General features: G+C 36.0%; 1 protein-coding gene across 1 annotated transcript in view; it reads right to left on the bottom strand.

The window, feature by feature from the left end:
- Nucleotides 1-10,923: 10,923 nt before the first annotated feature.
- The window catches only part of pic (DNA damage-binding protein pic), a 38,583-nt gene continuing 35,820 nt past the window's right edge, over nt 10,924-13,686 (bottom strand). Inside the window, exon 5 of the mRNA XM_089096323.1 lies at nt 10,924-11,554. Within this exon, the coding sequence (XP_088952449.1) occupies nt 10,969-11,554 (586 nt within the window). The 3' untranslated portion in view covers nt 10,924-10,968. The remainder of the gene's footprint in view (nt 11,555-13,686) is intronic.

Below are 13,686 nucleotides of genomic sequence, written 5' to 3'. Positions count from 1 at the left end.
TCCATATCCCTTTAGTTACTGTCTTTGGATATACCTCATGGTGTAGTTATGTGGTGTTTGAATATCTATGTATAATTTTTTATTGGTTATTCTATCCGATTAATCTATTCGACTTTTGACAATCATATATGTTTGGCTCTACTATTCTTACTAAATTTTTTGCGCCCTTGCTGTCATAGTTTTTTACCTACGATGGTCATCGAACATTATGACTGACAATAATTTGCACAGCTGTGTGAGTCGGTACTAAGCAACTACTCAATGAGTCCGGAGCTATATAAATTCGGGAGTACACAACAGTACGAACGAACCTTTGATGATACCATATTTAATAGTGGCGGCAATTTATGCCTGTTCACTAGACCAGTTTACTCATTTTAGTAATAGTTTTGACCATAAAAAATAAGTGGACAATCATACGAAATGCCACCTGCAATTGTTTGGTGTCGGGATGTTAAGATAGTATTGGGGGTGAATGTTTCTTTTTGATTCTGCATGATAACTGAATGAGAAGCTATATAAATTCGGGAGTACAGCGTAGAACAATGGTTCCAACTCTGGGGTTTCAAACCAAGATTTTAGTGTATTTGTTTTTGTTTCTACATAATTTGGAAGGAAGTGTGCAACATTAGTTGAATCTCGGAGTAAGAAAGACACAATGAGTCGCTCATTGTGGTCGCTCAGGCGCTCAACATGGAGTTGTTTTTCAAGCCCGGTCCCGCGTTCAGTAACTTTAATGTAATTGATTTTGTAAATCTGGCACTCAATGGGCTATTCGTACTTAAGGTTATTGCAGCATAGTTTTTCGACATAAAATCGCGTACTATAACCTCTAGCCCACGCTGTTTTGATGATTCTGATGAAGGATAGCATAGAATCTTTGATTTAAGAAAGTTAGGCTTTCGCAAAATGCGCTATCCTTAATGTTACTATTTTACTAACGTTTAACATACGCTATTTTGATGCCGGAAAACTCTTAAGTTGCCTTAAACAAAAGTAACTTGTATCAAAAGAGATCATATGAAGAATAGAAGCAGAGTTTGTCGGACAGCAGGAATAAAAAAAAATGAAAAAATGGCCTTTGTTAGTTTTGGTAGGTAAATACCACCAAAACATACATATCTTGCCAAGACATTTTAAGTATGTACAACTACAACATATATACGTACCACCAAAAACAAATAAATAAAATCTACAAACTTCGATATTCTGGAACAGCGCATTTTTGTTCATGTATGTTTTGTTCAAGTATTCATGATTATTTTTCGCTTACCTTAAAAATCATTTTGCGAGCTTCAGCGTCGGCTGGCCGTCTCGAATACAAAAGTTCCGTTAGCGAATTCTCCTAGAGGACTAGCTATAATCGAAAGCTGTCGAGAATTTGTGGTTTGACTGCTAAGACGGTGGAATTTTATTTCCTTTTGTCGGCGAGTTTGTCAATCAAAGAGATGGGCACCACAGATAGCTCCCAACGCCGCCAAATTATTCCTGCGATAATTCCTTTGAACTGATTTTTAGCGTTTTCCGAGCAGGTATGCTAAGACATTTTTAGGAACTTCCCTTTCCCGTGCTTTAGAGAGAAAATTCTGCTCCACTTAATAAAAAAAAATATTCTGCTCCGTTTAATCAAAAAGACAAAATTCACACTTTCTTATCAGCTTATCAATAAACTGATAATCAGTAAACTTTCTAATCAATAAACTGATTATTATCTCTAGAAAAAAACAGAAGAAGTTAAATGGTATTTCTAAGATTTCCGGGAAAGTTGGTGTCGGCTTTTAGATTTCCGTCTTTTTGTGATGCAAGTTTCAGTAAACTGATTATCTCAATCTCTGGCACAGAACGGGGTAAGTTAAATGGTTTTTCTAAGATTTCCGTGAAAGTAGATGTAGACTTTTAGTTATAGTCGCTTATTCGCATCTCTTATCCAGTCTCTACGTATATATAGCAAGACCGCAAATCTAAATTGTTTGGCTGCGCAAACTGAAAAAGTTCATAATGGCCTAGATAGGGTGATTCTTTAAGGTATCGCGTCACCTAAATGAAAGATACAATCAGTGTAAATATACCTTTTCTCCATTCATTTCTTGCGCCCTGTCAAATCGGTGCCATAACTCATCGACTATAAAGCCTTTGGTCGTTTTCCATCTGCTGAGTATCTGTTCAGATTTTATGGTATTACAGGAATAAAGAATGTGTCATAATGACTGAAAGTTGCTACACCGCCAATAAAGACAAGTGTGCAGCTGCATATTCAAGTTTTTAGTCAACAAGGGCAGGCAAGAGTTATGAAAAAAATTCATAATAATAATAATAACGTACTGCAATAAAAAGACTTTCGCCTCTACAAAAATTTACTTTCACTAAAAAACATGTCAATGCTATACTTGAAAGAGCTGTTAAGAGTCAGCCATAACCATTTCTTGGAGGAGGTTGTTCCATTCTTTGACTACTCGGTTTGAGAAAGCCCACCTTTTAACTTCTTTATTGAAAGTGTTTTGTTTTAGCTTAAAGTTGTGTCCTTGCAGATTATTTGTTTTGAAGAGTATTTCCTGCGGTCCAATGTTATTGTGATGCTTGTAACATAGCTTAAAAGTTTCAATAAGATTACCTCGGAAGAGTCTATAGGAAATGGAAGGAAGTGACAGCTTTTCCAATCGTTCACAGAAGGAGAGACCTTATAGTTTTGGTACAAAATTTGTTGCTTTTCGCTGAATCTTCTCAAGTGCATCAATGCCTTTTTGAAAGTGAGGTCTTATTGTCGTGTGACCATATTCAATGATAGGCCGAAGCAGAGACTTGAATAGAGTTGAAAAAAGCTGAGGATCGTTTACGGTGAAGTTTCTATGAATAAGTCCAATTACTTTTGAAGCTTTACTCACGATGGATTCGTAGTGGTTGGTGAATTTTAGCTCAGTGTCTATTATTACACCGAGGTCCCGCTCAAAAGATGTTTTTGGTACAAGACTGGTGTTAGAGCTATGGGTTGACTTGAAATTTTGTGGTCCAAGGCAAAAACGGGACCTTTTGTTTGTGATGAACTCCATTTCTCACGTCCTCATCCAATCGGCTATCTTGTTCAAGTCGGTCTGCAGTCCTTGAATATAATTTGGACATTTGGTAGGTCTAGACAGCTTTGTATTGTCAGCATAGAGTGCAATATCTCGCACCCTATGCGATCCAGCCAAGAGCTTTGCCCGTAATCCCAAAGTTTCTTAACTTGTGAAGGAGCTTTGAATGAGAAACTTTATCGAAGGCTTTACTATTATCGAAGTATATTACGTGGACTTGTATGCCTTTTTCGGGGTTTAGTCTCCAGGTGTTTCTAAATAGGAGTAGCTGGGATTCAGCTACTTTTTGGTTAAAAGCTATTCTAGTAATTTGTCTGCTATGATGGATTCAAGGATTTCAGAAGTGATGCATGTAAGACTTATGAGCCTATAGTTGATTAGGTTTTGTTTTTCACCTTTCTTGAAGATTGGGGTGATAATTGCCTGTTTACAAGTACTAAAGAGTTTCTCTGTATCTGTAGATGCCATAAAGATGGGAGATAGGGGTCTTTGAGTTGTGCTGCAAGTTCTTTAAGAATGCAAGGACGTATGCCGTGTGGGCCTTCTGATTTATTTGTCTTTAGCTTTTTAAGTTTTCATTGAAATCTATCACTGAGAAGCCAACATTTTCTTCCTCTATTTGTGCTGCTTCATTTCTATCCTCAGATTGTGGTGTAAAAACTAATGCTAAATGATACTTAAATAGATTGGATTTTTCAGTAGGGTCCAATGTTTTTCCAAATCAAGGATCTATTACATCTGGGATGCTAGGTCGGTCATGTCGCTTGGAACTTACAAAATTCCAGAAATCCTCGGGATTTTCTTTTATATTTTTGGTGACTTGTTTTTCTCTTTAAGCAGCAAAATAACTTGTTAGTTTTCTTATTTTATTTTTAAGCGGCAGAATAGTTTATATTCTTAGTCAGCATTAGTAATAGCATGATTCGACTAGCCCAGACTTTCATGTTATACTGCTGACCAGGGTTGCCACCCGGTGAGAAAAAAATCACTAGATTCGTGAAAACAAAAGATCACTAAATCAGCACATAAATCACTAGATTATTGACCTGAAATCACTAGAATTAAATACTCTTTATCATTGTAATTAATAATTGTTTTATATCTTTACCATGTTCTATACAGGCGCACCTATAGGAAGGGGGTAAAATTACAATCTAAATATGGAAAAATCCCTTTAGTTGGATGTTTTTTTTTTTCAAGTGAAAAGTGTCCTTGAAATTTTGAGAAATACCTTTTTGTATCTTTATGCGGAGGATGGAACAAAATCCTTACTTCCTCCCTGTTCCCGATTTGGTACCCTTAGCTTATACTCCGATCACTGAAAATTGGTTATCGGTGATCTAATCTAAATATTTGCTTTTTCTTTTTAATTTTTTTTCCTTGTCGATCCAAAAGCCCATTTTTTTCCAAAATAGATAGAAATTGTTTTTATTTTTACTCTAGTTGAGCTAGCAAAATTACTGGGACGCCAACGACAATTTTGAAAATGGTCATTTTATAATTCCATGGAAAAAATGTGTCCCACTTCGGAAATTTCGATAAGCATCGGTGTTTTTGCTTCTTAGAAGTAAAGAGGCACTTGTTAATTATACGGAACATATCCAAGAAGTAAAGTTATGTTAATCCTAATGAAATATGCCAAAACATGATGAGAAGATAATACTTTAGTTTATATAATAATATAATTTGGGCTATATAGTTGCACATTAAGGAGGTGGGGGGGGGGTAAAGTAACCTTACTCCCACCCCCCTAATGTGCAAATATATAGCCCACGTTATACAAATCCATTCTGTCACCCGTTATTTGTCTTTATGGCTATGAAACTAGCTTTTAGAGATCGTACATTATCCTTATTATCCATAGCATACTTTCATCCCAAGACGTATCCTCAGGGGCTGCGTGGGTCATTTTAAATCTAAAGGTATAGTTTTGAAACCTTTCAACTATACTAAACAAAATGGCTATTTTAAACTTTTGATCGAACAGTTTTTGGGGGTAAAAAGGACGTGAGAGGGGGGCTAGTACCCCTCCGATCTATTTGGTCAAATAAAAGGGACACCAAAAATTTTAATTTGCGTTCAAATGAGCCCTCTCCCGATGTTCTGGAACCGTTGGTTCGATACGATCACCCCTGGGAAAAAAAAAGGAAATTAACACGCATCCGTGATTTTTCTTCTGAAAAAAAAAAATATAAAATTCTATACTTTTGCAGACAGGGGCTTGAAACTTCTACAATAGGGTTCTCGTATTCGCCGGATCTAATGGTTTGATTTTAATTAAAATTCTTTCACTTTTATTGAGTGTTTCCCCCCTCCTTCAAAAATCAGTTTTGATGGCGCTGTACTTTTTTCTTATCCAATCACTTTTCCTTTTCTTCGCCCTTTTAACATGTAAATACTCATACTACTGGCTGGAGGCAAAATACAACAAATAAATGCTTTGCTGTTCAAATCTACAGATATAACACAAATAAAATGCAGTACAACAAATCCATTCTTGGTTATTCAAATCAAAACATAAAATATATATATATAATGCAAGGTTATTCGAAACTAAAATCTCAGAAGGAATCATAAAATCTCATTCAACTTTATCTTCTTTACAAAACGGCTTAAAAAAAACTTAGGCCCATAAACGAGAGGCCCATTATGCGGGCCTCTCGGGTTAACTGCTATAGAGTAGGCAATGATAAAACCCGTTTTTGACATGTTAACCGTTATAGAGTAAGCAATGATAGCGTTGTTTTCATTGCGTATACGATATTAAATTATGGTTTAGGGGGGGGGAAGGTACCTAGGTTAGGTTATGTATTTAATATGTGCTATGCTTTACCCTCCCCCCGCCTAATGTGCAAATATATAGCCCAAATTGTTTCTAAACTATTATATATTCATCCTATTTTTTTTATTTCATTACCAAACTTGACTTTTTAGAGCGGCCCGCATAATGGGAAAGTACCAAGTTTTCTCGCCCAACAGGGCGCGTCTGCAAATTCTAGCCAACAACGAAGGGTAAAAGCACCAAAACATTTTATGCAACTGGCTATTGTACTTCTGGCAGGACATTAAAATGTGTCTCACATTCTCTTCAACACCACACGACTCCCACAGGGGGGGGGGGGATCTAGATACCTTCACTTAAACAATACATTCTTTGTCCGTGCATGGCCAGTTCTAAGGCGGAATATAGTGACTACTATTTTCCATATAGACAACAGTTGGTTAGGTGACTTCCTTTCCAACTTCTCAGTTTCATACAGTCATTCCTCAGAATGTTTTGTATATTCCATAACTGCGAGTAATACATCAAACTCAGAACCACAAGTGGCCCCAAACTCTGCAAGACGGTCCGGCCGCTCATTACCCCCAATCTGAACATGCGCTGGTACTCATGTAAACACAATACTATACCCTGTTCTAACGAGTGTACCATATTTTCGACCTGCAAAACCAACTTTCTTGTATGCAATCGTCCCATCATTAAATATTCAAGCACTGAAAGTGAATCTATACAAATTACAAAAGGGCCACCTGGTAAGGTAAAAATCAACTGCAGGGCCTTAAGCAAAGCACTTAGCTCAATGGAAAATATTGGCGGTTTTTCTGAAAAAAAAATATCTCTGACCCAGGGATCACCACAGCACAACCAGCCCTGATCTAGAGCCATCAGTATATAGTCTAGTGTGTCCAGACCATTGATTTACCCACTTAAGCCACTCTTGTTTCAGAATTTCTAGATGACGATCAAAATGTGAGAGCTTCACAAATTGGCGCAATCCTAAACTTTGCTGTCCTGGACTATCATCAAACACAAACTCACTAGGGAAGGGGACACCAGATTCCAGCGCACTTCTAACCACTCTATAATATGCTGGGGCGATACGGGGAGAGAATCTAATGTCTAGGTTATGTTTCCATACTTTCTTCTTTGATCAGACTCTTGTCAACTTGGAATTTTTTCAAAAATTATTGAACTTCAAGCTTTTTCTTATTACATCCAAAACAGACAGGTCCAGTTCACAGTACATTGCAGGGATAAGTGTGGATTTGAGACACCCAAATACTCGACTCAATTTCTCATGGAGAGCAGTATCTAGCTTCTGTAGTAACCTTTCAGATGCTTCAGAACCATGATCTAGCTTGCTGATTATTACAGCTTTTGTCTACTTTGTGACAATTGAGTATGGGGCTCCTCTCTTACCAATACATATGGCATTGATTCATTAATGGATGTTGGAACGTAGTATTGCTGGGTGGAATCAAACAAACTGTATCTCCCCTGCAGTAAAGTTAGTCTTACCAAGCGTCAAATAAATTCAATTTGGAGGGCTTTTGCATCCAATTTTTTTTAGATTTGGAGTCATACAAAAGAATGAGCATGGAAAAAATTAGTTATGGTTTTATGCAAAAAGAGAAATTTTGAATTGAAATTTTAAGAAGAGGAATGATAAGAAGTTATAACCAATATATTTCATTTCATATTTACTACGAGTATTAGGAAAAATTAGGTTTCATTCTCCCGAGACTCAACCAAAGGAATTTGATAATTTTTTTTTTCCTAAAAATGCACTTCTTTCGTGTTTCCAAGAATACTCCTTACTCGCTTAAATTAGGATCTGTTTGTACTTCAGATTTATAGAAACCTCATTGTCTTTTAGTTGCAATCTAGAATTGTTTATATTTATTATTGGGAGCAGTTAAGACGGTGTTCACCTCGACATTCAACTCTGGTTTTTAGTTGTGGAGTGCTATGAAGGTGGCGGACACGTTATTATAATTTACTGACTCTCTAGCACTGGTAACGCAGTTTTTGCAAAAAAAGGAAAAAAACTGAAGGAGCCTGGGCTGTAAAAACTAACGGTCTGAAATTTCGTGATTAATGTGTTCTTGGCTGTAGCTACCAGCCCAGAAGATTTCGAGTAAATCCAGAAACATTTGTGCGAAAGATAGGTTTAAAAGTGGCGGCTGCCTCTGAAAATCCGTCCACTTTGTCCCTTTGGCCTAAAGTTACTTGTCGCAAAAGTTTGGAGTGAATTTAACCACTTTCAGCAGCTAAGATCCTGGTGGAAGCACTCAAGTGTGGAAGCTATGGTACTATGCCGTGCTCTCGATTTTAGCAGCCTTAATTCCGATCACTTCGCTCGTTTAGCAGTGTTATCACCTACGAAATTCGATGACTTTAGTAGGTACTATAATCAAATATGACAGTAAAGATGGAACAAAAATAGTAAGAGGCGTAGAGATAAATACAAACGGTTGCGAAAAGCCGGATCGATTATAGAACTAATAATAGACTATACTTAGAGATTGTAGTCATACAGATTAAAAATCCTTGATTGATTCAGCTTCAAAGAGGGTGCAACGTACTTAACTTCGGCTCAACTGCTGGAAGGGCTTTATGCTGATTTCGATTCTTAAATCAAACCGATTGTAAATCCTCCTCTGATAACGGTTCAAACAAGACTGCTTTTCTGCTAAAAAGTTGATGGTGGGAAAGGATGAGGTGTTGGAGCGGCCTTGGGATCTTTTGATAGATTTAATTGTAAAGATTAAAATTCCTGCATGATGCCCCTTTAAACAAGGTGTAAAATGCCTCTATATATATATATATATATATATATATATATATATATATATATATATATATATATATATATATATATAAAAAAAACTGGCAAACATAGGGGGATGTCTAAGGGCTTACAGGTCAACTTTTCGCCTCGAACCATACTGATTGTAATTCCTTGCATTATTCTTGTCCAAATAAAGTGGTAAATGAGTAAATTTCTTCAAAAATTGGCGGAAAGACTGGGGCACTCTAGGAGAGGGTACAGGCTGTTTTGGTCCTCCAATCGTGTATATCGAAAATTTTCCATATGCACGATTTTGTATATGAGATGAGACCTGTGGAATTTAAATCCTTGTGCATGATTACAGTTCAAACAAGGTGTCTCATGTTTAACTTTTTACTAAAAATTGCATGGTCAGAGCGGTGGAGGGTATCTGTTAGAGAGGAAAAAGGTCTATTTTGGGTTTCTAGTGATATAGATGTGAGAGGGAGTGCAGGCTCACTTTATACCTCCAAGAGTAGAGATTAAAATCATTGCATGGTTCAGCCTCAAGCAAGGTTCAACATACTAACCTCTTCTAGAAAGTTTATAGAGATAGGGGATGGCAGATGGGCCAAAGACCCACTCTGCCTCCAGCTTCAAATTGCAACGAATCAAGACTTAATGAGTTTCGCACAGAATCGTGATTTTGACTGTTTTTCCAATGAGTCATTACCTTTTTTTTAGAATCACAACAACCAAGTAGATACTACTACTAACAACTTCAGCACCAATCCGCCTAAGTTTAACACAGCTACGGATGCTCCTCCTCCATCCCATTTTGTTTAAAGCCTCACTCTTTACACCCACCCTTTTTAAGGCGATACACATCATGAATGAATTTTTAAACAAAAATCGTCTATAATAAAACTTCCATCAGCTCTACAAGGATATCAATGATAATTATTGATTAGCATTGGAAAAAGTGTATGTCGTATTTCAAAGATGATTTCTTTGCCGTGGGCGAATTTTCAAACACCAGAAAGCAGGAAAGGGTAAGCTCCAATTTCTTTTGGGATGCGAGAAGTAATAAATTTTAGGAGGCACATGTCATACCATTTATCTACCTCAGCCCCGAAGGCAGAATATGAGATAAGAAGCTTAACCAAATCGAGAGCAAAAATGGTTTTAAACAGTAAATTACAGCACTTGCAGACCAATGGAAAAGGCACTTTCAGGAAAATGAAAGTCCGACTCCAGTCGGACTTTCAGGAAAATGTTCCGATTTTAGGTCTCTAAATTTGTCTATTCATTACTCAAAGAAAACATTTTCAAGGGATCCGATGGGGCAAGGGAACGGTACAGCACTTATAGATTTTAGTCGACCTCAATTCAAAACTGATGCCTGCCTCCTTGAACGTAACATTTCATATGGAAAGTTAGAAAGGTGGTTCGAAGAAACAAAAAAAAACTTCAGATATTAAATAAAATTATATACATAGACTATAAAAGTCCCAGACTATAAAACTCCATGAGCCAGAGCCACAGTTCACACTGTTGGCTCTGGCAAAACCATCGTTTTTGGCCCCAGGCAAGAATTATATGCAGCTTTCCAAAATTTAATGCCCTACTCATAAGCCCAGCCATAGATCCACACTTTTCATAAAGACTGCAAAGTTTATACCCAACACAATTCTCACAATAAACTAAAATCGGTAGCATAGATGGGAAAAAACAGAACATAACCAAACTGTTGATCCCACAACACAATTATGACAAAAATTGGGAAAAAAACCTCTGTTTTAAACCTTAGTGAGCAAGCCCCACCCACTAAAAAAAATTCAGCATGCACACTTAGTTATAAACATTAGCAGTCCAACATACTTTTATAAGGTTTTAGAAGAATTTTGCTAGAAGTTTTTCTCTAAGGATTTGAATAAGGAAAACTCGTAAAACTACATTGCCAAGCTGAATAGTCATATATATAATTTAGTCATATATTTAATTTAGTAAACATAGTACATAAAATCATGTTGGGTGATTTTTAACATCGTTCAAACAATTTATGAAGAAATTTTGAGACGCTGAAACATTTTTCTGACCGATACTGGCTGGCTTCTCCTATCTACTACGAAGTAAATACGCCAATGTAAGTATGACCAGAAGATTAAGGCCCATCAAATTCATCTCTCGACCCCCCCCCCCCAAAAAAAATCTGAGATGCATCTTTTGTTTTTTACACCGATGGCGGTCTAAAAATGCGATGGCGATGGCGGTGATATTTCGCAAGATTCGAAAACAAGTAAACGATATTTTTTATTATAAAAGATGCTCAGGTACCATATCAATCAATGGATCCGTGTTAGATCTTCTACCAGTTTGATCACATCTTCCGTAGAGAGACTCCTTTTTCTCCCTTGCCCCTCATCAATAAACAGCTCTTTAGTCAATTCTATAATTTTGCTCTTTGGCAGATCTAAAAATTGCTCAATCAGATCACCATCGATGAATCCTTCAGCTGGCTCGGTCCTCCTTTCCGTATAGAAATTTCTCCAAGACCCGTGATCAATCTTACCAAGTGGTTTCACTGTTTTCACCATTCTTTGTTGAAGATCTTTAAGTAGACCAAAAATATCACTTCCAAGCTGAACAATAATGCCAATAGCCCCATCTATGGTACCATAGAGTATTCCTTTGTGCGGCAGCACTGTCGTATCCTGGGCTCCATAATGGATTGCCAAGCTTCCATGTCTAATGACGTTTACAAATGAACCAAGATGAAATTTGGCAATGGTTTGGAGTTGTTTTCGGTCTTCTTCTGTTGTGGCAGAGCTTTCTTTTTGACAAACAAAAAAATTTCCAGTATTCTCAGCCCCAAGAAAAGTGTCATCATCGATAATTTCCACTGCGCTCATCCAGTTCGGATTATAATCCCTAAAAAGAAAAATAAGAAACTTTCAGAGATTATATAGCTAAAAACAACATTGACAGAGAGAGAGAGAGAGAGAGAGAGAGAGAGAGAGAGAAGGAGGGAGGGGGAGAGAGAGAGAGAGAGACAGAGAGAGAGAGAGAGAGAGAGATGGAGGGAGGGAGAGAGAGGGAGAGAGAGAAAGAGAGATAGAATTATTTAAACAACAAAACAGAATAATAGCAAGAGAAAAAAAAATGCATAACCAACACTACAGATTTCAGTTAACAATTCTGTCCCTGAGACCTCAATGAGTCTGTTTTAGACCTCAATGAGTCTCCTTATAATTTTATTTTGAATTTAAATATGTATAACCATACTAACCTTAATTAATAATAATTAACCACTTAAACACACACACAGAAATACTCATTTGCACTTTGTCCATCTACATTACATACCTGTAGATTGGTCTCTTTACCCATAGATACTAAACTCAGATAATTCCTTAATATAATTAATATCTTCGGGCGCATCTAACCAATATTTATGTCCAACAAATCTAAAAGAAAACGTGGAGCGCCTCGACGGAGCAAAAGGTGTTCGGACATCCCGAGCTTGCCTAGTTGAGTAGTTATGGACCTGGTTTCCTAGCTGAAACATAGAATTAAAGCAAGATCCTAGATTACTATTCACAATCTGATACATTAGTTTTACATTATTGTAAAAGAATAAAAAAATACTGGTACCACTCTAAGAAATTTATCACTTTCATTTTTTTTAATAGTTTGTTATACTTAAAGGGTTTTCAACAGTTTGTGAATATCCTTCACTTTTTACATAATTTTATGAGACCACGCTGGCTATACATAATGTATGACAAAAACCGAAGAAGACAAACTAATGTGGGTAATGAACAAAAAACCGAAGAAGACAAACTTACAAAAACCGAAGAAGACAAACTAATGTGGGTAATGAATGGAACGAAAAGACAAAGCACATATTTCAGAAAAGACTTCCGCTCAGCTGTTTTCAAGAGAAAAGTAGGAAAAGCCTTAATTAGAATTAATTTAACAAAAAAAAGTTAATTAATTAAAGTCACAATTAAAATTGAATTGAGACATAGCGTTTTATTATTAAAAGGTTTTATTATTAATTTTATCATTAATTAAGTTTTATTAAAAATAACATTACATTATTAAGTTTATTATTTTTATTATTGAATTTCTTATTTTGTTATTAAATTAATTATTTTGTGATTATTCATTTAAGTTTCGTCATCAAAAGAAGAAAGATTACCTTTGCACAGGTTACTTCAAAGGGTTATTTTTTCTTTTGCACTGAGGACAGCTTGGTGGAAGTCTTTGCCAAAATTTCTAATTTGTCTTTTCATTTTATTTACTGAATGAAAATTATTCTCGTTTGGTTTTGTCTTTTTCTTATCTTATCTTTTTTATTTACTTGATTTATATTTATTTTACGCTTTGGTGTAAAATGCACGATTTGACTGTCAACTCAGAAACAGAACTTAAAATTGAATAAAAATCGAAGTATGATGTATAGAAAAAATATTGAAGCTTAGCATACTTTCCCTTTAGCAACTTTTCCCTTCTCTTATGACTCAGCTTTAAAACCACCGTGAAAATATTCAGACTTTATGCCGTTTATCACAGCGATTGCAATTGCACAGTATAGATGGTTATTATTGTCCTGATGGTTTTGAAATGTGTTTTAACAACAAATTTATTTTCCTAGTAGCTTTCAAGCTCTATCCACTTCACAGCTTAGAATTGAGTCTAATTCAAAATTAACAACAATTAACTAAATAATTACCAAATAATTAACCAAACGGGGCATTAAACCAATGCTAAGCTTCATTTTCAAGGTTAGGTTACTCATTCTTTGAGAATAGCTATCTATAAATAAAACACAACCTCCCCTAATGAATTATAACAACTTACAGGGAAGATGTTAATCTTCCCTGTAACTTGGAACCTAACCTAGGTACCTTTTTGTCCCTTTAACCCCAAAAAACTAAAGTTTAAATATATTTCAAAGAGTGAGTAATATCTCATACGCAAAGGAAACCTGTTTTTCATTAGGATCTTTGACATTCTATATTCGGTTCTTCTTGCGTGTTTATCGGCTACTAAATAAG

Source organism: Artemia sp. Qi Xiang Cuo, chromosome 11 (genome assembly GCF_049724085.1).
Source record: "Artemia sp. Qi Xiang Cuo chromosome 11, ASM4972408v1, whole genome shotgun sequence".
In the NCBI taxonomy this organism is placed as follows: Eukaryota; Metazoa; Arthropoda; class Branchiopoda; order Anostraca; family Artemiidae; genus Artemia; species Artemia sp. Qi Xiang Cuo.
The sequence above is the reverse complement of the archived record's forward strand: the minus strand, read 5'-3'. Positions and strand labels throughout refer to the sequence as shown.